General features: G+C 40.0%; 1 protein-coding gene across 1 annotated transcript; it reads left to right on the top strand.

The window, feature by feature from the left end:
• LOC121511898 (protein shisa-like-2A) lies at positions 1-27,727 on the top strand. Its single transcript, XM_041790753.1, has 3 exons — positions 1-259; positions 11,989-12,125; positions 22,285-27,727. Exons 1-3 carry the CDS (start codon positions 54-56, stop codon positions 22,470-22,472), a joined length of 531 nt encoding a protein of 176 aa, XP_041646687.1. The 5' UTR covers positions 1-53; the 3' UTR covers positions 22,473-27,727.

The raw sequence follows: 27,727 nt of genomic DNA on the forward strand, positions 1-27,727 counted from the left end.
TGAGAAGTAGCAGCAGTGTTTGGAGGATTTAATGCGCGTCACACCGCCTCCGGATGTGTCCCAGCTCCGCGTCTGATATGAGCTCGGACTGTGAAAGTTACTACAGTAAAGAAAACGTGCTGGTGGAGGGGTTCACATGTCCGAAAGCGGACAGTGACAGCACGGCACTCTTCTGCTGCGGCTTCAGTGACTTCAAGTACTGTTGTGATGACCCCAACAGCTTTTTTCCCTACGAGTATGGATACATGTGGTGGTTAAGGTAAGAGGAACCGCTGCTGAACAGATTATTATTGGTTTTTTATCAGGAGGCGGATTATTAGAGATTGACAGCGGTAGGTAAATGCACCTGTTCATATATTTACGCAGCTGAAGGGTAGTGCATCCTTACGGGCATGCTGTCGAGTCATTCCACTCAGACTGATTAAATTCAAGACATTTGCGCTAATGAATTCTTGGGAGTCAATAAAAATAAATGTTCTAACATTCTGTTGGTACGGGAGTTCCTTATTAGAGAGCCAACCTGTTGACATGTAGCAGCCTGAGCTCTAATTAACTTAATTAGCTGTCACAGATTACAGGCTGAGGGACAGGCTGTGTGATGGACATAGATGAATGGACTAATGAGAAGAACTGATTAAGATCATAGAAATGCATACAAGTTGAAGGGACACAGAAGTAAAAAATATGTTGTGACAGCTGAAGTGTCATGGTGAAAGAAATGCTAGAGATCTTCCACTCACACTAAAACACATTATAAAATTTGATAACTAATTTCTGCATCATTGGGCCATGTAGTTCTTTAAACAAAACCCCCAGGTCCAAAAAAGTTGGGACATTGTGTAAAATGTGAATAAAACAGAATACAGAGGTTTGTAAAACCCTCTAAATCTATATTTAAGTAGATACAGCACAAAGACAAGATATTTAATGTAAAAAAATCAACTTTTTGGTCATATACATACACTCTGAATTTGTTGCCTACAAAATATTCCAAAAAAGTTGGGATAGGAGCATGGTTACCATACCTTTTCTTCCATCTGTAAGCCTCTGGAGACTGAAGACATTGCTGAAGTACTGACAGTGGAATTCTCTCTAGATGTTGCTGGATGTACATCTTAAGCTGTTCGACAGTGCAAGGTCTCCTTTGTCTTTTTTTTGCTCCTCACAATTCACCATATTTTTACAATGGGAGACAGGTCTGGAATGCATGCAGCAAGTTCACCACAGACACTCTTTCACTGTAAAGCCATGGCTTTGTATCTCATGCAGAATGTGGCTTGGCATTTTCTTGTTGTAATAAACAGGAAAGTCATTGAAAAAGATGTCTGGATATCAAAGTCCTCTCATTCTTTATAAGGTTAATAGGTCAATAGAAGTTAAAGGGATATTTCTAGTCCATTTTCATTGTTGATAGTGAATGACTCAGTCTTTCAGGAGAATGGTTTTCCTACCCAATCGTGGTACTAATGAACCTTCTGACCTGTGGAGTGTTCCAGATGTTTTGTGAGCATTTAACAACAGTCCCAGTCTTTCCTTACCCCTGTCCAAATTATTTTGGAACATGTTGCAGGCAACATATTTATAATGTGTGATTGATTTAAAATGTGCATGTCATCAATGTGTTTCCAAAGATTTGCACATCACTGAATTCCTTCTTTATTCACATTTTACACAATGTCCCAATTATTTTGGAATTGAGGGCTGTACTCAAGCACCATAAACAGAAACGATATAAAATTGGTGTTAATGGAAAACCAGACTTTATCGGTACATTGAATCACTTGGGACTAATTACAGTTTACAGTGCTCACAGTGTGCCACCTTTTACTAGAAGATATTTGCACTTAATACACTGCGTTCCACATTATTATGCAAATTACATCTTTCTCTTATTTTCCTAAATATTAATGCAAATGACAGAAAATGTTTCAAGTCATCAGCCGTTAGAGCATAATTCAAATGTTTTTGAACAAACTTCATAATGATAACCTTTTTTTTTTTTTTATGAAAACCTCAAAATGCACTGTTCCACATTATTAAGCAGGCCATAGGTTTCAGCAATATGGGAAAGAAAAAGGACCTCTCTACTGCCGAAAAGTGTCAAATAGTGTAATGCCTTGGAGAAGGAATGAAAACATTCGATATTTCATGAAAAATTAAGCGTGATCATTGTACTGTGAAGAAATTTGTGGCTGATTCAGAGCACAGATGGGATAAAGGCATAATGAGGAAGGTTTCTGATGGACAATTTCATCGCATTAAGAGAGCAGCTGCTAAAATGCAATTACAAAGCAGCAAACAGGTATTTAAAGCTGCTGGTGCCTCTGGAGTCCCACCAACCTCAAGGTGTAGGACCCTCCAGAGGCTTGCAGTCATGTATAAACCTACTATTCGGCCGCCCTATCCAATGCTCATGAGCAGAAACGGTTGCAGAGGGCCCAGAAATACATGAAGACTCACAAGTTCAAAGTGACCTTCTAATGCTGCAAATTCAACAAATTACCATTTTCAGTTCTTTACAACCTATAAAATGTTTTAAAACTCTGTTTTGCATAATAATGTGGAACAGTGCATTTTCAGGGTTTTTTTGTTTGTTTGTTTTAATAATGGTTATCATTATGAAGTTTGTTCATTTGCATTAATATTTTGCATAATAATGTGGAACGCGGTGTACTAATGCACAAACACATAGGTTTACCATTAGTATGGGCCAGTATCAGCCTTTTTGACTTACATCGGCCACTGGCAAATAATATAGGTATGAATCCGTGTCAGTTGCAGATGTTCATCTGATGTGTCAAATGGACAGAATGATGAAGTTTAGCACACGTTGTGGCTGATCCAGAGAAAAGTTTTATTATTGGGCAGAGGTTGAGACTCATCCGAAAAAGTCTGGTTTTTGAGGTCAAACATGAGAGAAAATGTTAAGTTTTACACCACAGAAAAGTAATGGGGGGAAAAAATATCAGTATTGGTACCAAACAAAAATTGGTGCCTCCCTAGAACTTAACCTTGATCATGTGCCACTCAGTCTTTGTTTGTATGGCACCAATTCCTAACCAAACTCTCTGTTGTGGCCTATAATAATATACCAGTGTTAATCACCATGAGCACAGCACCAACAGTATTCATCCCTGTTGCAGCAGTAGCAAAAACCTTCTCTCTAAAGGGCATTAATGTTGAGCAGACCAGATTCATGTTGACAGCCCTCTGCCGAAGCCATGCTGGGGTTGAACTAGAAGGAGGGGTAGGGGTGGTGAAAAAGCAGGAAGGGGAGAGGGACAAAACAGATCAGAGCAAAAACAAGCCATGAGGTCCCAAGTAAGAGAGTGTGACCAAGATTCATTGGCCACTCTGGCTAAGATCCAGGATCCTGTGTGGATGTGGTGTTGTTGCAAAGGGTCTGAATACTGTCATTATGGGGTACTGCGTGTAGATTAATGAGGGAAAATGAGTCTAATCAACTGTAGCATCAGGTTGCAACATAACAGAATTGAAGAAATGAAAGGGGTCTGAATACTTTCTGAATGCACCGTTTTATCGGTCAGCTATAAAACTGTTAGAGCAACGCGGTTATACGTTATTGCATGGCATTTTGTGCGTCAGACTATTTAAAGAACACAATTCACATTTATTCTATTCTTGAATGGGAAAGGAGCATAAAAGAGAGACCTGTGAATCTGGGCTGAAACTACAGGAGTAAAGATGTGAAACACAGGACTGGTGTCATGCTCCTTTTGACATCGAGCCAGCAATCGCTCTGTGGATTGACAGTAGGAGCTAATCTACCAGCCTTGTAACAGGCAAAATTAGAGCTTTGTGAGGCGTGCAATTGTAATTGTTCAGTACCTCACAGACAGTTCTTCAGCTAAGCATGCTGAACAGAAAATCTATCGGAGGCATTTACTTGTGGATCTGTGAAGGTGTCTGTGTAAGAAGTAATGCTGGGTATTGATTAATTTTTTTAATCTAGATTAATCTCACTGCAATCCTGTAGTTAATCTAGATTAATCTAGATTAAAATGCTAGATTTGAATTTTGCTGAAGACATTCAAAAAATGCTTGACCTATCTAAATATTAAGGAAAATTCACCACAGACTGCTTGAGAACACCTCGCTTGCTCACCGCTGAACCCTCACTTTAAACACCAAAGTTTGCTCATTTATCATGTGGATTTCAACCATGGAAATATAACAGATAGATGGGTGAATGATGATTCAGATCAGCGCCTGTTCTCTCTTGCTAGCTCACCACTGCTTGACCCTCCTCTCTCTCTCTCTCTCTCTCTCTCTCTCTCTCTCTCTCTCTCTCTGAACCTCACTTTAACACCCTAGCCTACTCACAGGTCATAACAGAGACGGAATTAAAAAGTTGTTCTCAATCTCTCCAACTTGTCTTAGCTTGTAGCTTGTCTTAGTGAATTGCAGAGCGATGTGTTCCCTCAACGCAGAACTTCGAATGGTCAACGACGGCGTCGCATCCACGGCGTACCTACACCGTGGACGCAACGCAGAAGTATAAATCAGGCTTAAGCCTGCTCACAGCAGACCCAAACCTCTCCCCTCCTCCCATTGGAAATGACTGGAGACGTGTTGGTAGCCTACTACATGTGCTGTAAGTGTGTCTGTAAGCCCCTTTAGTGAATAGATTAACATGCAATAATTTTCTTATTGCACGATAAAAGTCTTGCGTTAATGTAGCAGGCTAACGCCGTTAACGGCCCAGCAATAGTAAGAAGCCTCTTAAAAACATTGATTCTCTGATTCACCCCTTAGTTTCAAGTGACACCGTTCTTTGTTTTTGTTACTTAGTGAGGTAGAAGAAAGACAAATCATCTTCAAATGGCAAAATAAATTATTCTTGCAAATGTCTAGGCTTTATTATTGTCCAGCAAAGGCACAAAGCAAACATACAGTTTAAGAAAGAATAAAAAAACTCTCTCATTTGCGTACAAGTAAGGAACATACCATTTTTCCCTTGGGGGGGTGGGGGCCTGCCATGGAGAAAAAGGCGTGGATTGTCCTGTGCAGTGTTTTCCACTGAATGCAGAAAAGTCTACAGAGTGTGTTTTCTACAGCTCTTTTTTATTACTGTCTTATCTCGTGCTGAGTTTGCCGTTATAGCTACAGGTTTTAGTTGGCCTCTTAGCCCAGGATACCATTTCTTACTTTACTTCACTTACTTTAAATGCAGGGTAATGACCCAAGGGAAGAGAAAAGTTGTTAAAAACTTGTGGTCATGGGCAGCATATGTGGCACCATTTTATACTTGAAATTGTTTGCACTGGCATAGATGATGGACCCAATGCTAGATAACCCTACTATCAAGCCACAAGTGCAATGTAACAGTGTGAAATGGTTGTTCTGCCCTCACCATTGGCAGTTGTAACAGAGGTTGAATGGGTGAAACGAGCTGGCAATGTGAGGCTTCCGCTGTGTGCTCATGTGCTTTGTGTTCTAGGATTCTGTAGCTCCATAATCCAATGATATTAACACACCTGACTTTGATATTACACAGATGTAAAATGTTAAGTACAAGAATGTAGTGACAGGATATGGTGTTATGTTTCTGTTGTGGAACAACACATTGTGTAATGGGACAAGAGGTGATTTATTCTACATAGAGAAATATCTCTCTTTATGTGATCAATAAACAAACAATAATTCAAGCTTTTGATCAAAAAGAGAATTTTCCTACAAAGGAGTAAAATAAAAGTCTTCTGATGATTGATTTATGAGTCTTATAGCAGAAAATGAACACAATTATATTTCTGGATTGGACAGTAAGAACTGTCTCTATCATGGGCTAAATATTTCAAAGATCTTTAGCATTTTATTTTCAAAAAGTCTAGAATCTATTTGTTTTTAAGAAGAGGAAATAGATATACTTTTTTTAGTAGGCATAGACAAAGTTGTAATCCTGGCGCTGTGCCTGGTCTGTATTGATTTCACTCATCAGTTTGAGAACTAAGGCTGTGTGCAACAATCAGACCACAGTATAGAGTGTTGGTCTTGTGTCATAAATAATGTTTCAGCCACACAGTGAATGCTGAGATGAGACCACCAGAGTTACAGACAGTCAGAGCAGAGACAGGGCACTATGGCCCTGCTCTAGAGCAGGACCATTCTCGGCACAGCTCTGCACACTTTGGCACAGCCAAAAGTCATAGTAGAAAATCCCCATTTGTCTGCCCCTGGGTCCCCTCCCGTCAAGGTGGCCTTACAACCTAACAACTTTTCCCCTGATTTCAAAGTCATACACAAAATTCCAAAGTTGGAGTAAAATCATGGGAGTCTTGCTGAAGTTGCAGCTTGCTACCGTTTTCTCAGTTGTTAGGTGTTAGGTGGTCATAAGACTCGATTTTAGCTGTTTTAAGGTGGTCTTTCTTCAGTCTTGGCATTACGATAATATAAAACATGTCTGATATTGTCTTAAATCTTAAGTCTGTTCGTATGCAAATTGTTTTTCTCAGTGACGCGATTGTGAGCATAGATCATTCCAGAGCTGCTGAATGTCCGTTTAGAACTCAAAAGATTGATAAACTTTTCTGTTCAGAGCTGCAGTCAGAGCTCTACAACTTTGGTGTTTGTGTGCCTTGTCAGTCAGTTCATTCCAGGCTGACATGACAGGTAGGGTAACCTGCCCCTGGGATTTTCAAAGTAAAAGCCTGATCAGTTTGTTCCTGTGGAGAGACGGCTCGCATTATCATACAGTACTTAAATTTTGAAGTGTTTCGGGGATAGTTCTTCAGTTGTTTCAGTTGCTTGGGTGTTTAACTTTCCTTCTGTTTCTACTCAATATAAATAATTTAAAAACATTATTATTAGAGATATTAACTCAGCTCAAATGGGATCTCCATCTCCTTCTACATCTTGTTCTCTGCTCAAAAGTTGTTGGTGTGAATTTTCACCAGATGCACAATGGGAAATAATCTCAAGAGGAATCGTACTCTAGTCTTGTAGTTAGTGACCACCAGTCTTTGCAAAATCTAAGTCTCGGACTAAAAACTCAACGGCTTGCCGACAAATTGTCTTAAGATGTGAGAGGGTCTCAGATGCCAGTCTTTTTAGAGTCTTTCGAAAGTTTTTGCAAAGTCTTCTGGTGTAAGGCCAGGGTTAGACACCGTAGTAAGACTTTCATGTTCCTCACCCTATCACTAAGAATAAGCCCAGACACCCACCAAAGGACGCTCATTTTGACCAGTTGAACCCATGTCCTCATTCTTTGTTATTACTCAAAGCCCATGACCATAGGTGAGGGTTGGAACGCAGATTGACCTGTTAATAGAAAGCTTTGCCTCCCGACTCACCTTTATGTGACTTCAGACTCATAAAAACACCTGAAGTAATGACTAAAAACTGAACATGTTTAACACAAGGTCTGAAGGTTTTAAAAAACATAACTTACTGTGATTAATTTTACTCATCTTGCAAATATGATATGAACTGTACTGTACTGTATTGTATTGAAGGGAATGATCATTTTTATGTCCTTCATTGTAAATAAGAAATAAGGAAATTATGATCCAACAGTGCAAAATGCAAATTCTTGCAATTTTTCAACTGATTTTAAAATTTTGATCAGGACTGTACTCCCAATATGAATGGGCGCTCATTATGCAGCACCGTCCTAATAATGGTAATTATAGCAATACCATGGCTATTTTTCATGACCTCAGGGTGTTACCGCCCATTACTGCTGGGGAGAGGGATGTCTGGGCTGACTTGCTCAGTCTGCTACCACCACAACCCAGTCAGGGTGAGCAGAAGAAAATGGATGGATATAGCCCAGTGTGGTGACTCACAAGGTTCATTCACTGGTACTAGGAGCTTATATGCTGTTAGTTTGTTTGGATTGAGGAGGGGGACTAATCACTCCTGGCTACCCTCAGCATCATCTTTTGTTACCGTTTGGATTGAGTCCCCTGGCAGCTGAATGTACTGTGCATAACATTTCTGTTTAAGTACAATAGACAAGTGAATGGACTGCTGGATGGAGTGCATTGTTTTAGCTTTTAAATCCTAGGAAAGTTGATCCTTGTTTGTAGTGAGGTTTTAATCTGTTTTTATCATGTATTAAAATGCAGCTCATGCCCAGCATCTGTTAGGAAGTTCAAATGCATTAAAATTAGCCAGCTCAGACTATTTTATGTAATTATGTGTCATTATCTGTAATAAGAAATTCAACCAAACTACTGAAGAGCTTTTATTAAAGGGCTTCACTGTGCTGCAGGCACAGAGCAGGTGTAAATATGATAAAACATAAAAACACAAAACACCATTTAGATATTCTGCCCAGAGCTGAGGCTTACTACAATCAATGGAATTTTTTAAAAAGGACATTTTCACACAAATTGGCTCTTAAACTCCCTTTTTGTGTCAGCTGGAAGAGAAAGCCAATCTTCCTTGCAGTGGTTTTACTTCGGATTCATCCTATCCTTCATTGTTTTTCCAGCTGATGAGAAATGAAATAATCAGCCAATAGGCATGCAAAGAATTAATTTAGCAGCATTGCTGTTTCTCTTCTATTCAGAATGTGTTTTCTGGTTGTAGTCCTTCCAAAGAGCCCAGCAGCGAAAGAAATAAATCAGGAGCAGAAGAGGAAAAACATCTGATAGCCCAGATAATTCAGAGTAATGACATGTTCCTTTGGAAAACATTTCTGTTCTTTATTTTTTTGTAAAAAAGCTCATCTTACTATCCATATGAGGGGTCTTTTTTTTTTCATTTTTTCTGTTTTGCTTCAGTGGAGGAGAGTAGACAAGCAGATGATGCCATCCTCAAGACTTAGTTAAACATAAGGAATATCTAACTAGGTCTTTTTTTGATAAGTAGACCTGCATGCAATTAAAACCAACCAATATGCAGGGATGAATACTTTACTGCATTATTGGGGGGCAACAAACAGGAGGTTTTCTCAAGATACCAAAGTTCCCATTAAATTAACAAAAAGGCTGGAATCAAACATATACAGATAAAACCCTGACTTTTATTTTTGCTGAAAAAGTGAAGGTGAAAAAAGACTTGTTCTAGCATGATAAAAGGTAACCCCCATACTAGTGAATACTAAAAACATGCAGACAACAGCAAGCCTTGGATAGGTCTCAATCAGGCTTGCACATCTGGACGCTGCAATTTTACTCCATGTTTCTGTGCAAAGTTGCCCTGGGCTTTGACTCTGGCTACTCCTGACAATTCCCCTTGTTGTCTTTAAACCATTTCTGTGTAGCTTTCACTGTATGCTTTGGGTCATTGTCATGCTGCAGTAGTTCTCTTACAGACAAAATAAGATTGCCCTCCAGAATTTCCCGTATTTTGCTGCACTTATTTTATCCTCTGCCTTTACAAGCTCTCCAGGGTTGGCTGCTGACAAGCATCCCCCCATGAAAGAGGGTTTTTTTTATTATTGTGTTGGTCAAGAAAAGCCAAATTACATTAAACACAACTGATCTGTAAAATCAGTCAAACGGATAAAATACACAAGGGGGTGAATACTTTTTTATAGGCACTGTACCTGAGACTCTCCATGCTTCTGTCTAAGTGGCTCACTGCATCACTGTGCCAGCACAGCTCTGCCTTTTTTGTTGCATTAATGACAACATTATAACACATCTCGAAATAAACTTCCCTTCTTTCTTGGAAAGATTTTATTTTAAATGCCATTAAAACTTGTTACTAAGGTCTTCCTTTCTTTGTTTCACAGAACTACAAAATGAAAGGATGGTACTTTTTTCTTTTCTCTATTTTTCTGCCTCGGGGAATTCTTTGTACTGTGAAAGCATACATTTTGCTTTAACTTGAATATCCATACAGTTTGGAAGACAGCACCAAAACAGTATGTACCATTCTTGTGTGAATTAAATGTGTGAGTCATTTTTTCCGCTACTGAAAGAAAACTACTGTGAGGTAAGACAGACTGTTATTACTTCAACAAGAACTTCCTGCATTATCAATTTCTGCAGCTTTTGAGCTTTTTTCTTTTTCTGTGACGGATTCTGACAGAAACCTGAAGAGTTTCCTTTTTAAAAAGTCTCACACTGACAGTGAAGCGTCATATTCTCTCTCTCTCTCCCCCCTCTATCTCTCCCGCTTTTTTCTCTCTCCCTCGATCTCACACACACAAACAGCATCACCATCCGTGTTAGCTCCGCAGATAGGAATATTTCCTGCTCATTTATTTCCTTTATCAAAGCGGGGTTGCATCAGAAAGTCACTCTAACTGTCGTCATGGTAATTTAGGGCATTTTCTGACAGTTTACAAAGGAAAAAAAATCCCCCAAGTTGTTTATTCTGCTTGCGTTTCTGCTCTCACGGTAAAGTGTCTGGAGTTGAACAACCAAAATATTAAACATGCCAGAAATCCTTCCGACCAGTCAGGAGCAGGTGGTCTGGTCGGTGTCGGGCCGTGGTCGGCCGTCATACCCCCCTGTACACAGCCCGACAAACAATGCCCAATCCGACTGAAAGTTGGCCTGACTTCAAAGTGAGTCGTGCGAGTCAAAATTCGTGGCTGAGTCTGAGGAAAATCGCACAGTAACAGTGTACACCCGGCTTTAGAGGTCACAAAAATTCACTATCACAGAATATTAGAATACCTCAAAACATCAGTCCAAAAAAGGGTTCATAATACAAAAATTATGCTCCATTTTGCACGCAGCACTTAGAGCTCCTTTTGCATAAAACACTGCATCAATCCAAAATGGTATGAAGCCAGTCAGTCTGTGGCACTGTTGGGGTGTTCTGAAGCCCAGGTTGCTCTGATAGCAGGCTTCAGCTCATCTGTAATGTTTGATCTAGTGTCTCTCTTCTTCACACTGCAGGCTTTAATGCTTGATTCAGTTTTTGTTTTTTTGTTTTTTTTGTTTTGTTTTTTTTCAGATGTGATTTTTTTTTTTTTTTTTTTTGGCTGTTGACACGTATTAGATGTGAACATCGCAAGTCGCATTGAATCTGGTCTTTCTGAATCAGAATCAGACCCATTTCAAATGGGGTTCTAAATCAGATACGTACCTGATCTTTTGGAAGTTGACTGCAGTGTGAACAGGCAAACAAAAAAATCAGATCTGAGTAAAGATCAGAATTGAGCATTAAGGCCTGCAGTGTGAACGTAACCAATGTGGCCTAAATCTGATTCCAAAAGGTCAGATTCAATGTGACTTGCACTGTTCACACTGTCAGAAAAATATCAGATACGGGTCATATGAGTGCAAAAAGATCAGATTCAGGTCACTTTTAACTGCAGTATGAATGCAGCCAAAGTGGCCCGAATCTGATTTGAAAAGGTCAGATTTAGTATGACTTGTGCTGTTCACTCCATCAGAAAAATATCAAATATGAGTCACATATGAGCAAAACATTCAGATTCAGGTCACTTTTAACTGTATGAACAAAGGCTATGGGGTTCAGGTACGGTAAGCAAGGTAATAACATGGTCAGAAAACCAGTTTCTGGTAGATTGGCTTCACTGTGGGCAGGTGCCAATTGCTGGTAGAAGAGGAAACCAATATTTACATAAATCTTCTCAGCAGATGGAAGCATGAAGTCCTCTAATATCTGGTAGATGTCTGACAACGTTAACTCTGGACTTGATAAAGCACAGTGGACCAACAGCAGCAGATGGCACTGCACCCCAACATACATTTTAAGCAGACATTTGTATTTGATTTTATACAATTTCTCATTGTGTAAACACCCTACTTTATAATCATATTCTTTTCAGGAACTGTGTTTGTGTGAACTCCTCTGCCCCTTTAAAAATACAATTTTTTACACCAATTGCAAATGACTCAGAATTGTGTATCAGGGTTGCTTAATTCATGTTGCATAGCTCAAATTTGCATCACACCATTAACTTTGTATTAAAACTCAGAACATGATAAAGTTGCTTGACACTGGGGTGAGCACCTTTTTGCACATATTTTATATCTTCCTGCTGTTTGGGCAATTAAAGAATAGTCCTGCTGTGTCTTTGTGTTTGCTCTTTTGTAGTCTCGGAGCTCTCGTGGGTCTGTCTGTTGCAGCTCTGGTTCTTCTGGCTTTTATCATCACTCTCTGCGTCCTCTGCTATCTGTTCATCACCACAAAACCCAGAGGCCTGGACAACGGGCTGCCACTGCGAGCACCAGGTATTTTTTGTTCATCTCTGCTCTTGCTTATTTTTCAAAATGCACACAGTAAGGGACAAAGATAGGGGCCAGTTGGATCGAAAAAAGCCATGTCCATATTTATCTAATTTATCCAAGTACCAAGTATCAGTAAACTACAGACCAACGGGTAATAATCTGACTGAGGGGGATTAGGCCAGAACTGTGGGGGCATCTCCTATGTATACACACCGGATGATGTTCACTGGCTCTTAATGTCTTGTTGATGTTGAATAGCTCCAAGCATTCCAGGATCAATGAGTGCAATGTAGGCTTTCTTGTCAATCCAGGCAGCGCACAGGTTGGTGTTTCTGGACTCACAGTCTTGAGTGACTGCCCTGTCAACCAGGAGCTGGTACATGGCTCCTCTGGTGTTACTGCCAAATCATCCTATTCAGTATATTACAAGTAGTCATCCTAATAGACAATTCTTCATATTGCAGCTTTAACTGTCATGACCCAGGTTTTGGTTTATTATGTTTCTGAGTTTTCCTGTGGTTTTCCTTTGTGAATTCTTTGATTTCTAGGTTGACTTTGTATTAGGTTTAGTTCTTAGATGTTATCTGTAGCCCTTGTGTTTCCTTTGTTCAGCTTTTAGTGTTTAGTTCAGTTCATTTCGTGTTTTATATAGTCTTTGTGTTTCTGTGTATTTTGGGCTTTTGTTATTTTCCATGTGTCTAGATTTTTATTGTATTAAGTAATTCCCTGTGTTCCATGTTTAGGTTTTCCCCTGTGTTTCATGTGTAGTACTCCATGTATTTCATGTCTAGTTTATTTCCCTTGGTTCTTTGTATCCTCCCGTTTTTTCAGTGTTTCTGTAGTTTAGCTTCTTGTGTTCAGTTTTCAGTCCTTGTGTGCTTCTTGTGTTAGGTTCCATGTTTCCTGTTTTATTTTGTAGTTGCCTTCCCTTTATCTCCATTGTAGGTCGGTTCATTCTGTCACAGGATTCAAGAAAAACTCAAAACGGAGGACCCAAATGCAGATAAAACAAAAGGATTTAATGAAACAAAAGAACTTACTTGAACAAAAAACCAGGAATCAAAATCAACTAAACAAATCCAAAGGAGCACGAGGGAAGCACGAGGAGTAACTGACACGAGGAAGACATCAACAATGAACCGACACAGACACAGGGAGACACAGAGCTTATATACACAGGGAGTGATTAACAATGGCAGACAGGTGTGGACAATCAGACACAGGTGAAACTGGTGAAGGATAATCAAAGTGGAGGGAAACTCAGGCAGGAAGCAAAACTGGAATCACACACAAGGGAAGGCAACTACAAAATAAAACAGGAAACATGGAACCTAACACAAGAAGCACACAAGGACTGAAAACTGGACACAAGAAGCTAAACTACAGAAACACTGAAAACACAGGAGGATACAAAGAACCAAGGAGGGAAACTCAAACACAGGGAGTAAAACTAAAACATGAAACAAAACAAGAAGCACAGGGAAACTAAACATGAAACAGGGAATTAACTAAACATAAAACACAAGGAGCAAAAACTGAACATGAAACAGGGAAATAAACTAGACATGAAATACATGGAGTACCACACATGAAACACAGGGGAAAACCTAAACATGGAACACAGGGAATTACTTAATACAATAAAAATCTAGACACATGGAAAATAACAAAAGCCCAAAATACACAGAAACACAAAGACTATATAAAACACGAAATGAACTGAACTAAACACCAAAAGCTGAACAAAGGAAACACAAGGGCTACAGATAACATCTAAGAACTAAACCTAATACAAAGTCAACCTAGAAATCAAAGAATTCACAAAGGAAAACCACAGGAAAACTCAGAAACATAATAAACCAAGACCTGGGTCATGACATTAACATTGTTTAATGGATCCTTTCAAAAAAATACAAACTGCAAGTGTCCTTTAAAAACAATCCAAGGCACACTGTAGGATTTGTATAAACTTCAACTGTCATCCTTTTATCTGGTTATTCCTTTCGGGGCCCCATCTGCCATTGGATCACGGCAAAACATGTTTTATAGAAATAACCAATAGAATGGGACTAGCTCAGGTCTTCATCAGCCCGTTGTCAGCAATGGCTTGCACACCTTACATGTATAGCATACATGTAAGCACAAAAACTGTGCGGCAGGAGCTTCATGGAATGGGTTTTCATAGCCGTGCAGGTACATACAAGCCTCACATCTCAGAGTCCAGTGCAAAGTGTCAAATAAAAACCCAAAATTCAGTGTCTCAGAAAATTAGAATATTGTGAAAAAAGTTCAATATTGGAAAGTTATGGTGTCAAACCTAATCAGCCAATTAACTCAAAACACCTGCAAAGTTTTCCTGAGCCTTTAAATGGTCTCTCAGTCTGGGTCAGTAGGCGACACAATCATGGGGAAGACTGCAGACTTTACAGATGTCCAGAAGACAGTCATTGACACCCTCCACAAGGAGGGTAAGCCACAAAGGGTCATTGCTAAAGAAGCTGGTTGTTCACAGAGTGCTGTATCCAAGCATATTCAGAGAGAGTTGAGTGGAAGGAGAAAGTGTGGTAGGAAAAGGTGCGCAAGCATAAGGGATGACAGAGTTGAGAGGATTGGCAAGCAAAATCCATTCAAGCATTTGGGGGAGCTTCACAGGGAGTGGACTGAGGCTGGAGTCAGCGCATCAAGAGCCGCTATGCACAGACCAACCCTAGACATTGGCTACAAATATGGCATTCCTCGTGTCAAGCCACTCCTGAACCAGAGATAACGTCAGAAGCATCTTACCTGGGATGGAGAAAAAGAACTGGACTGTTGCTCAGTGGTCCAAAGTCCTCTTTTCAGATAAAAGTACATTGTGCATGTCACTTGGAAATCAAGGTCCCAGAGTCTGGAGGAAGAGTGGAGAGGCACAGAATCCACGTTGCTTGAAGCCCAGGGTGAAGTTTCCACAGTCAGTGATGATTTGGGCTGCCATGGCATCTGCTGGTGTTGGTCCACTGTGTTTTCTGAAGTCCACAATCAACACAGCCATCTACCAGAGATTTTAGGGCACTTTATGCTTCCTTCTGCTGACAAGCTTTATGGAGATGATGATTTCATTTTCCAGCAGGACTTGGCACCTGCCCACACTGCTAAAGGTACAAAAAGCTGGTTCAGTGACCATGGTGTTAGTGTGCTTGACTGGACAGTAGACTCGCCTGACCTGAACCCCACAGAGAATCTATGGGATATTGTCAAGAGGAAGATGAGAGACACCAGACCCAACAATACAGATGGCCTGAAGGCCGCTATCAAAGCAACCTGGGCTTCTGTTACACCTGAGCAGTGCCACAGGCTGATCGACCCATGCCAAGCTGCATTGATGCAGTAATTCATGCAAAAGGAGGCCCAACCAAGTATTGAGAGCATAGAAATAAACATACTTTTCAGAAGCCTGACATTTCTGTTTAAAACATCCTTTTTTAATTGATCTTATGTAATATTCTAACTTTCTGAGACACTGAATTTTGGGTTTTCATTTCTGTAAGCCATAATCATCAACATTTCAAGAAATAAAAGCTTGAAATATTTCATTCTAATTGTAATGAGTCACAAAAAATATTGAACTTTTTCATCATATTCTAATTTTTTGAGATGTACCTGTATATGGATTTATACAGAATTGCTCTTTGAAATTGATCCTTTGGTAGTTTCCATGGTATTTTATGGTCAATCACAACCCCAAGGAATTTGATATTTTAATATCAACTTTAAAGTTTTCATGTAATTTCTTAATCATTTTTCCTTTGATTTCCAAAAACCGTAAATGTAGTTTTCTTAGTATTAATCATATACTTAACTATTTTTAAAGTTGGTTGTATGAGGTACTTGGTCATGGCTGTTACATTAGTTATGAGACTTCGGTCTGCAATGCTCCTCAAAGGAGAGTGCACTGAAGGTACCAACAACGAAGCTAGACCAGACAGATGCAGCCGTTTTGTGTAACTTAGTGTGTTATACAAGTGACCTTCAACAACCTAACTTCAAAAAATACTGAATATTCTTTTAAGAGGCAGTTAATGGACATTAAACCTAGCGTTGAGACTTTCCAGCTTATTTTCAACATCACAAGAAGGTTCTTTAAATATTACATAGTTTGAAAATCAGTAACATTGCAGATGCCATTGAAATAAAATTTTAAACCAGCAGCATTCCAAGAGGTACTTCACAGGTAGCCTTCAGCATCTTTGATTTGTACACTGCTGATCTAAAGCTGACTCTAAATTGGTTGTAGGTGTGAGTGTGAATGTGCCTGGTTGTCTGTCTGTACATGTCAGTCCTGCGATTGGCTGGCAACCAGTCCAGGATGTACCCTGGCTCTCATCCAATGACAGCTGAGATAGGCATGATGGCTAAGGCCTAATTTATTTATAGAGTATTGCAGGGTGTATTCAATCAGATAGCGATTCCACATGTTGTATGCAACAAGAAGATTAGAAGATTAATGATCCTGCCCCTAATAGTAGGACAACTGGTACTTCTTGGGAATAGTTAGGCCCAGTGAAGTCATCACGTCACAAAAGAAGACTGAAGCACATCTCCATGACTGTAGATGAGCAAACAGTCTGTCCCTGAGTGGGTGAGAAAAAGTACAGATGAGCTGATGGACTGTAGGAAGGCAGGTTCAGTAGGTGTGCATAATGAGCAGGGACAGCGGAGCAGGGAGAAAAAATTCAATTCCTACACTGTTGAAATACAGATACAGAGAAACAGACAGGAGCCAGGGAGGCAGAGCAGAGTTTCTTTCCCTTTTAAGGTGAGGAAAAGCACAGAAATATGACTATGACTGAGCTTCTGAGCTTCAGAGAGCAGCAAGATGTTGGCCCATGCAATCAGTGCATTCATGTTTGTAGTCAGGCCCTCCCCTGCCTATATGCAAACTACTCATAGCGCGTAGGGCCGCAACACCGTGGGAGGTGTCACTTTGAACATTTTTTTCTTCTTTCTCTCTTTTCTCTGAGCATCAGCCCAGTGTTTGCATGATAAGTATGATCCAGGTAATGTACATACAGCATTGACCAAACAGAAACTTTACCTGGCCGTCACACATTAGTAAATTAACCCTAAAGATATCTGTTTTTGGAGATTGGTGCCATCTGTGATCGATTAAGTGCGTGCAGTGTCCTCTCGCTCTCGCTCTCCTTCTTTCTCTCTCGCTCCTATTTGCAGCACAGAAACTCTCACCGCATCTGTCACCCACTATTCTGCAACCTCTCTTGTCAAACATTAACTTCTACCATCTTTTAGTTTGTGGATTTATGATAAAACTTCATAAAGTTCCCGCGCTGCTTCTGATCAGGAATTAATTGACGTTATTGAACTTCGTGACACAGAGCAGCTTTTTTAAAATGAGATTGTGGGTATAAATAAATAAAGACAACATATATTTTATGGTGATTTAATAAAAACAGGCTACTGATTATAACACTGAAGAAGAAAACCAGTGAGGAGGAGAAGGAAGCAAAACGGATGAACTGCTGTGTGTGAGTGAAGGGGAGGGGGTGCAGGGGTGTGTATGTGGGTGTGTGGGTGTGTGTGTGTGTGTGTGTGTGTGGGTGGGGGGGGGCAAGGTCCTCTGGTTTATGCTAGTCTATTTTGAGGAGAAGACCCAAGTAAAACAGATAGCTAATAAAATGGGATTAATGTTATGATGAAAATAATTAACCAACAGTTATTACCTTAAAAAAGGGACAGATGGAAATCAACAACATTATTTTTATTATTGCAATAAGGTATGTGGTCATTAAAAGCAAGATAATTTTTGAGATTTTTTTTAGATAAAAGTTAGTGTTGCTGGAAGACACAGGTCTGTGGTAGTTTTTGGTATGTTATCTTTGATGATGACTCAGTTACAACTAGGAACGGTTTGTCTTATATGTATCTAACTCAGGCTAAATTGCAAAGACTTTGTATTATTGTATTGAGATAATTTTGCATAAATATAGTTAAATGAGTATGTTGGGGCGATGGTGGGGGTGGGGGGGCTCATTTTGGCCAGGGGCGGCCCTGTTTGTAGTTAAGGCAAACTACGGTCAATGCTTGATTAGGCCGGTTGATCAGACTCCTGTGCTTGTCCAAATTTGATAAAAACACAAGATACTTGTGCCTCAATGAAAGGATAAGCACTCAGTGAAAAGGTCCCTAATCTCAATTATGCCGCTTTGCACTACGGATAAGTTAAATAACCAATCACATGGCCTTTTGTCGCCCTTAATTACAACCTTCAGTAGACCCAGGCTCAGTACAAGATCCAGGTAATGACAAAGCCATACCCTCCCATGGGCAGCAAGAGCCAGGACACCTCAGGGGTTATCAGTTGGGAACTTCCCTTTAGAGGAGTACTATTAGTCCCATTGCAACTCCAGGATGTTGGACATAGAACTCTAGAGCCAAACCCCCCTCCATTCAATTTTCCACATCCACCATATCAAAATGAAGTCCTGTCTTACGTTATGTCCGCTACCATATGGCCGTCACTGCCCACACAGCACTGCCAACTTCATCAGACCCAGGCTCCATGCTTGTATGTTGTTCTTAATATTGTGTTATTTTAAGTGCATTAAGACCACCTTCACTTTTTCCAATTTGTGTTGCAGCCTGTTACTGCACTCACTGAAGTTCATTTTTTCACTCATTAATCTACACTCACTACCCTATAATGATAAAGTGAAAAGAAATTGGTTGTTTTTCTTTGCAAATTTACTAAAAATAAAAAAAAATGAAATGTCACAGTGACACAAGAATTCACACCTTTTGCAGTTACATTTAGCATTTAATCTAGGTCCCTCACATTTCTCTTGATCTTTTCTGAGATGTTTCTATACCTTGACTGGAGTCCACCTGTGTTAAATTAAAATGATTAAAATGCGCACAGATCTAGGGAAGGCTACAAAAAATTCTGCTGCACTGGAGACCAAGATCACAGTGGCCTCCATAATTCTCAAATGGAAGAAGTTTGCCACAACCTGGACTTCTCCATGAGCTGGTCGCCAATGCAAACTGTGGGATAATCTGGGGAAAAAGGCCTTAGTAAGAGAGGTGACCAAGAACCTCATGATCACTCTGACTGAGCTCCAGAGATCGTGAGTGGAGATGGGGTTTTGCTCTGATATGAATTGTGAGCTTTGAGGCCTTCCATAGAACGGTGAGTGCCTTTTCAAATCATATCCAATCATTTTAATTTACCATAGCTGGACTCCAATTAAGGTGTAGAAACATCTCAGCAACAATCAAGGGAGGGAAGAACCTGCACCAAAGGTTTTTTTGCAAAATGTCTGACTACTTACAACATCGCTCAAAAGTTTGGGATCACTGGTGCATTTCTTTGTTCTCAAAAGAAAAACATTTTCATGCAGTTCATAAACAGTTGTCAGCAACTGTCAGTCCTCTGCATCAATCTCCTAGTATGGCTTCTAATCCAAGTTAATCATGCTGCACAGCTAAAAACCACTTTACTAATAAGGGAGCAAAATGACAAGGTGTTGTGCACGGATGAGTCCAAGTTTGAGGTCTTTAAATCAAACGGAAGAACATTTTTTTAGATGCAGAACAAATGAAAAAAATGCAGGAACAGTGCTTAAAACCATCAGTCAAGTGAGGTGAAGGCAGCGTGATAGTCTGGGGGGCTTGGGAGGTGGTAGAATAGAAGATTTGTACAGAGTGGAAGGGACCTTGGGGAAGGAACGCTATCTCAAGATTTTGCAATGCCATGCCATACCCTTGTAGACAGCACTTGCGTGGGGCCAATTTCATCCTACAACAGGATAATGATCCAAAACACACCTCCAAGGAAGCATGGGGTAAAATCTCATCAGATTACCATGATAGACAGCTAGAATGCCTAAGGCCTGCACGGCTGTAATGGCTGCAAAGGGTGTTTTTTTTATGAAGGTGAAGTTTAAAGAACATTTCTCATTAAAAACATTATTTCTAACTCTGACAATGTCAACGAGTCCAGTTCATGTTCCAGCTGTATTTCCTACTTAGACAAATTTTATGAGTTTTTCCATGGAAAACAAGAAAATTCCAAATGATCCCAAACATTTGAGCGGTAGTGTATGTCAATGTGATATTTCAGTTTTTCCTTTCAAGTAAATCTGCAAAATTTCTAAACTTTGTTTTCAAATTCAATCAGGCTACAACATAACAAAAGTAAAAAAGAGAAGGGGTCTGAATGCAAAGTAAACCTTGAAACTTCCTCATGGAGTCAGCAATGGTAAAAGCAAAAAAAAAAAAAGTGTGCGAGGGTTGGCCGTAGGTAAGGACACCAACACAGGAAGAGTATATGGAATTTGTGGGTGATTTCAGTCGGACTTACATGTTGACATGCATTTTACAAATCCAGTTTTGGCTTGACTAACACGATAATTATTAGACTTTTTCTAACAGCATGTAAAAATATTTAAGTTATCAAAGCTCTACAGTCTGTGGCAATGAAAGATCATCCCCTCGCTCATTAGTTTCCAAGTTTATCCACAGAATGAAAGTCTTGTGGAGATAATTACCAGGAGTTGTCTGCCTCTGCATCTAGCTGTGTAAAGTTCTCTGTAGAGTGAAGTTATGACTCATACTAAAACAAAAGACTTGGCAAAGACGAGATGAGGGCAAAGTGGGGGAGGGGAAATAATCCTGTCACTATTGCACAGATTGACACATATTAATCATTAGACACAAAAAGAAAGCTTACAAGCCATGTATTTGGAGAAAACACAAATATATTCAGCAGCTGAATTAGTTGAAGTGACACCTAGCAGACAGATAGTAGAATCCCTTGTCAGTTACATCAGAGCAGCCCTTAATTAGGCAGCACTAATTATACAGCATGCTTTATTTTAACAGCTTTGGATGGTATTTTAAACCCCCTACTATTTTGAGTTGTCATGAAAAGAGAAATTAGCAGACAGTCATGTATCTATGGAATGATTGTTTTTCAAAAATTGGCTTTTAATGCAGGCTGCTTAACTTTGCAAACCCTGTCATGTCAAAACATCTACCTGCCCTACAACAGACTGATCTTACACCATAATAATTTCACTTCTCTGACAAAACAAAAAAAAATCTTTCATGTCATAGTGAAAACAGATTTTTACAAATATCAAAAATATGTTATTTGAGATAAGTGACTGCATAAAGATTTAAACTGACTGACCCAATTCAAGACAGCTCCAGCCAACCAGTGTAAGCAGTCTCACAATTAGTGAAATGAGGATCACCTGAGTGTAGTGACTGTTTGTCACGTTATTATAGCATAAAGACACCTGTGTCTGGAAGGTCCAGTCACTGATTAATTGGTATTCCTGGCAACCATAGCACCAAACACCAAAGTCTGCACTTCAACAACAAACCATCTACACTGTGAAGCACAGTGGTGGCAGCATCATGCTGTGGGGATGCTTGTCAGCAGCTGGCTCTGGAAGGCTTGCTAAGATAGAGGGTAAAATGAATACGGCAAACTATAGGAACACCTTGGCGGAAAATCTTACTCAATCTGCAGAAAACTACAGCTTGGGAGAAGATTTTTTACTAGCAAGACAATGACCTGAGGCATACGGCGAAAGCTACACAGAAATGGTTTAAAGACAACAGGGTGAATGTTCTGGAGTGGCTGAGTCAAACCCCAGACCTCAATCCAATAGAGAATTTGTGGCTGGACCTGAAAAGGGCTGTTCACGCCTGATCCCCTTGCAACCTGACAGAGCTTGAGCAGTTTTGCAAAGAAGAATGTAGTAAAATTGCAGTGTCCAGATGTGCAAGCCTCACTGGGACCTATCCACACAGACTCAGAGCTGTGACTGCAGCCAAAGATGCATCTACTAAATACTGACTTGAAGGGGGTTGATATTTATGCAGTCATTTACTTTACAATAAATATTTTTATTTAATTGAAACTATGTTGTAGAAATTGTTGTTTTACTTTGTAAAAAAAAACCTTAATATATTGACCATGATTGATTTTTTTAAAGGGTAAAAATCCAAGGGGGTGAGTACTTTTTATATGCACTGTATGCTTCCTCTTCTCTGCACTTTACCAGTTCAGCCACTCTCCCTGAATAGTACTTGTATGTGCTTTAACCCCTAACCTGACTCACATGCCAGTTATTGAAATGTATTTCCTGTTTTTCAGGCTCTACCTCGAGTCCACATTTACCAGGGCCGAGTCACATCAGCACACCTGCTCAACCTCAACGTCCCAGGAAACACTTCTTCAGGGCAAAGCTGGACTGTGACAACCAGCCCCCTGACCCTGACCGCCTTTTCCAGCGTTGTTTCATGGCCACTGTGACGTCTGTCAACGTTGAGGGTCCTGCATAGGCTGCAGGAATATTTGACCTTTTGAGCAGTTGTTTACAATGATAACTATTGGGGATAACCTCCTTACTGCTTCTGTACAGTATTGTTTCTCACTGACTGAGCACAGGTAGGGCTTAGTATTTCTATCGACAAACACTTTTGGTTATGGCTTAAAGCTTTTTCAAATGTCTTTGCAGTTTAAATCGTTATCTATTTTTTGAAGACTGTTACAGATGAACTGATGGATATGACACCAGTTTGATGTCGGTGCTTTGAATTTTAATGTCTTATTTGAGTTGTACCAGTTACTGGGGGTGGGTAATGCGACTGTCTGTTGCACCAAAGCAAAGCTGCACAGCGATGAGTATTAACAGGCAGAAAATATGAAACTGTGATCTCTTTGTGGATTGAAATTAAGTGTTTATGCAGATTAAAGGAAAACAAACCTAAAGTGTTCCAATAATTTCGGGCTGTTTCAATTAAATATTTTTGAAGTGGTGAAAAGCAGAAGCAAGTTCACAGGTGGTAATGTTGCCTGACTGCAGAATCCCAAGAACTGAATACAGATGATCTGTTGGTTAGCACATGTTGCTCATGCATTTAATGCTCTTCTGCTTTCTTCATGCATTTAAAAATATGCAGAATTCATTGCTTGTTTTCCAGAATAAGATCCACTGAGATATCGCATCAAACGCTCTCCGTATTATCATTTCCTAACACAGACTCATCACAGACTCTGTAATGTATTTGTTGAACCTGAGGCGCAGAGCTGTGAAGAGTGAACTGTCTGGCTTTGTCTAAATATCTGGGGCTGCTGGGTTCACACATGCTCTGTTTATCTGATTTATTTGTTCCAGTTCTTTTTTCTCCTGACTCAAAGGCCTGTTTCTGCAGACTGAGTGAGAAGTGGGTGAAACAGAGTTTAAAAACAGATATCATTTTTGAGGGATATTTATTGGAATGTTGATAGGGGAGGAAACAGTTTGAGTTACACAAATAATACCTCATAATCTGAGAGGCCAGATAGACTCTTATATGTATTCATAATGTGGGATATATTTCACATTCATCTGGAAAACAGCCCAGAGTTTTTGTTTGAGATGGGCAAAACCTTTAAAAATTCTCTCAAGGTGTCTGGATGACGGTTCTGTCAGTCACCTTCATTAAAAGCTAATCAGAGCATCAAGATATGTGGCATAGTGGGCATTCACTTCCCCACAGGCAGCTATTGTTGTTCACTTTCAGTGGACCAGCTCGCAACACAACTATGCCAATAGCTACCAAAAAGCTGGTCAGGAGAAGAGCAAAAACATATTTTCTGCCAAGAAAAGCTGTCTGTGAATGTTTTTTCTCTTCTTTTAATGAAGAAATGTAGCCCAGTTCTGATGGAACTGTTGCTAAAGCCAAATCTGAGCAGCATCCGTTGTTTGCTAACGTGACACACCATTTCATATATGCATTGCATGGATATTTCACATTCAGCTGGGAAAGCTAGCTATCAAGGCATTTGGGAAGGGCAGGGCTTTGAGGGTGATTGGACGAACGTTCTGTCACATTCATCACAGGCCAATCAGAGCGACAAAACATGTAATGTAGGAGTACGCTACCATAGTGTTGGAACTGTGGATTATGATGTGGATTAAACTCTGCAGTCTGTGGGGAGAAGAGTGAAAAAATCTTCTTCACCAAGAGGAGCTTATGGTGTGACTCTCTGCACTTGTTTTAGTAAAGAAATGTGGTCCAGTTCTGATGAAAGTGCCGCTTTACCCATTCTCCAGTTGAGCTAACTGCTCCACCAGCTCCCATAGTATATGTTTGGGGGGGCCCTAGTTTGCTAAACATCCGCAAAACAACACCCTCAATTTATCATGGCAGCTTATTTTATTCTGACACTCATTTTTAAGCATATAAGCCATAAAGACAGGCAATTTTAATTCTCCTCAGATGAGAATGAACACTCAGCTCTGGAGCCCCCTAGTGGCTTGTGTGGCCCTATGCATTTGCATAGTCCACTAACAGCAAGAAACAGCCCTGCCACAGAGCTAACCACAAGTAACACACAAGTTGCTGTCACCTCACAGTACAACTAAACCTTGCCCATAGCTACCGCCTCGTTCTCCTCAACTGACGCTGATTGCAAGATGGATTTGCCTGATGATAGACATGGAGTCTGGCCGATCCAACAGCTTTTTAAGGTTAAATGTTTCCTGGCTTGCAGAACAACTAAACCCTGCCCATAGTTACCGCCTTGTTCTACTCACATGACGTTGATGAGTTGGTACAATGCATCTCAGACTAGGGGCCAACATTCCAGATTGAAGCTTCGCAAGATGGATTTGTCTGATGACAAACATCGAATATGGCCAGTCCATCAGCTTTGCAAGGGTAGACCTCCGTCCACACGGAGACAACTTTAGGAGTATCCACAAAAGTTTTTTCTTTCTTAACAGTGTTTCATCCCCATGGATTGGGAGCCCAAAAACACTGCTTTTTGAAAGCGGGTCACAGAGTGAACAAATCTGTATACGCCATCCCTTGCATCTCCATGTATGAAACAACGAACATCCATTCTGAAACGATCACGTCATTGACCCCTTAACCCACATGCGCTACACCTGCCAACAACAACAATGGCAAATTATATAATAGTGCTTGTGCTGCAGAAATTACTGATCTTATTGTGGCTATTACAGAAAAATCCTCTGCTCCCCTGAGCAACAAGTGGTCATAGAGAGCAGCGTACGCCACATGTACATAGCTCCACTGTGGAGTGCAACCAGAAGGACAGCCAGGAGAAAGTTTTGGGTAAGAGAAAAATTTTGGATGCACTTGCTTCACAATCTGCTTCTCTGTTTTTGGTGTATTTCTGTGGCAGCTTTACAGGGCCACATACATGCCTGGCATATATACTACAACATTTTTAGTGGTTTTGTCTCCATGTTGGCAAGGCCTAAAAGTGCATCAGACAAGACATCACAATCATTGTGACAAATGACTGTAACATACAATGGCTCTTATTTACCAAACTTGCATTGAAACCAGTTCAGAGTTGGGTGTAGAAATCATGTTCAACAATTTCTACGTGTGATCTATGAAACGTGCATATCTGGCCAACTAGAGCAAACGAATTATTAAGATAGATAGATAGATAGATAGATAGATAGATAGATAGATAGATAGATAGATACTATATAAACCTCGGGGGAAAATCAAGAAAGGCTGTCAAGGCTTATTATAAGTGCCGGAGGGCATACAGTGATTTATCGTCTTTTGACGGAGATAATCTGATCTCTTCTGACTGTTCATGACACTTGTACAGAGATCTAAGGAGGTCCAAAATGTACGGTAGCCTATTAAACAAATAAAGTACTGTTAGAATTCTAATTCTAGTCTTAATTGCTTTCCAGCAATCATGCACAAGGCAGAGTAGTGGATAAGACTGATTATTTTTGTCACCAGATATGCCGATTGATTATGATCCAATGTAAATTAATGTTTATGTTCTTTAATCATCAGCTCTTTCAGGCACACTTCAAGTTTATACAGTTAAATATTTATGAGTACAACACTCCTCTTACCACCGAACCCTTGACTCAGTCACAGCAGTCCAAATATATCTATTTAAAAAGCTCAACATTTAATTTGTTTTTTCCTCTTTCTTCTGAATAACTGTATTTTTTTCTGCAAAGCATTTCCACACTGAGTTGAAAATGTGGGTACATAGCATATAGCCTGGCATCACGGCTGCCACGTGCCTGTGTTGCTTTGATGCTTCAACTGCGCTTGCCTCAAAAATGAACGTGATGCAGTGTACACACGTGTAGTAGAGAGGGTGTGGAAGTGGAGGAGGGGTCACTGCACAGACACATGCCTGTCAAACCACCTCCGATGGATAAATTTGATGTTTAACCCAGTTAAAAAAGGAAAAAAAGGAAAAAAAAGAATAAGTGTTACAGTTCAATTGAGATCTTTGGCATCCTCCCTATGGGTGCACACACCCCAGGCTGGAAACCATTGGTTTAAGGTGTATCAGAAAATGCTACATGTACAGTATTTTGGCCCTAAACCTTTTAACAACTTGTAACCCAAGAATTTTATTAAGAATTTTAAAGTCAACAAAAAAGGTGTAAAGTGATCTACTGTCTCTGTCTTTAAAATGACTCTGGTAGCAGTGTTTTGAACTGACTGCTGGTGTTTGAGTGATTTTCCTGATTCTGCTGAGACAAGCCCTTTAATCCTTGACATAGCATGCTAATTTTGTGTCATAGTGGCTTTCAGACACCTAGATTTCTGCCTCAGAAAAAATATGTAGCTTCAAAGTGAAAACAGCCATTGAGAACTGTAGGACCCTCAGTCCTGATGCTTTTTCAAACTATTGATCTTTGCACCTCATTACATGCAGCTGATTACATACATTTATATATCACCAGTGGTTGACAGGAGAGTAAAAGCTGTGTGATATGGAGGAGAGGGGCGTAGCTGATGTTCAAGGAAGATCAGAGCCTACCTTTCAGGAGCAGCTGAAGTGAATGCATGGTTGTTATTCTGAACGTAGAGACCTGTGTGGTGGAAGTAGCCCAGCTTCATTCTGCTCCTCATCATCTTGAAAGCGTTGACAAACACAGCTCCTGCCAAACTTTGAACAAATACCCGGTGCAGGAAAATAAGTAGCATCCAGACAGACATAAATGGTTATGAGTAAATCATTTAGAAATAAAACCTGAAATATTTTAACTATCACCATGGGGAAATTTGCTCACACATAGTTGCAACTGAGTTTAAGTATAGGAAAATAAATAGAAATCAAATGAGAAATATGAATAAGAATCAAAACAGTAAGTACAAAGAAAGCTATGTACGAAAGAGCAAAAAGAGAAGATTTGTACAAAATGTGCAAAGAGAACAAACAGTAAGTATGTAAAGATAAAACCGCACTGTAAAAACAGCATTGGATTGTAGAGCTACTGCTTTAGGTATTGCATAGTAGCCCCAATAAAAACCATCTTTATCCAAGGTTAGTATTACATAGTTCAATTTTAAAAGCATTAGTGGAAATCAAACTGACTTGATCATGTATGTCTTTAACAGGCAGTTTTGGTCCCTAGCAATCAAACACATGCAATGATGCAGCTTGTTTGTAGTCATGTGATTACAATGACGCTTAAAAGTCAGATGGGGGACAGGAAGTGAAGACCACCAGTTAGGAATCAGTAGGTGTAGAGAAAAGTTAGTACTAAGGCTCTAGATCAGGGCGATTCAATCACAAATTCAACTGG

The sequence above is a fragment of the Cheilinus undulatus genome, linkage group 7 (genome assembly GCF_018320785.1).
Source record: "Cheilinus undulatus linkage group 7, ASM1832078v1, whole genome shotgun sequence".
Classification (NCBI taxonomy): Eukaryota; Metazoa; Chordata; class Actinopteri; order Labriformes; family Labridae; genus Cheilinus; species Cheilinus undulatus.

What these genes read in the sequence shown, in the direction of transcription:
- LOC121511898 (XM_041790753.1), top strand. Translation starts at nt 54, where the DNA reads ATGTGTCCCAGCTCCGCGTCTGATATGAGCTCGGACTGTGAAAGTTAC. An exon ending in GGATACATGTGGTGGTTAAG is followed by an intron (nt 260 to 11,988) that starts GTAAGAGGAACC and finishes GCTCTTTTGTAG; the next exon opens with TCTCGGAGCTCTCGTGGGTC. An exon ending in GCTGCCACTGCGAGCACCAG is followed by an intron (nt 12,126 to 22,284) that starts GTATTTTTTGTT and finishes CCTGTTTTTCAG; the next exon opens with GCTCTACCTCGAGTCCACAT.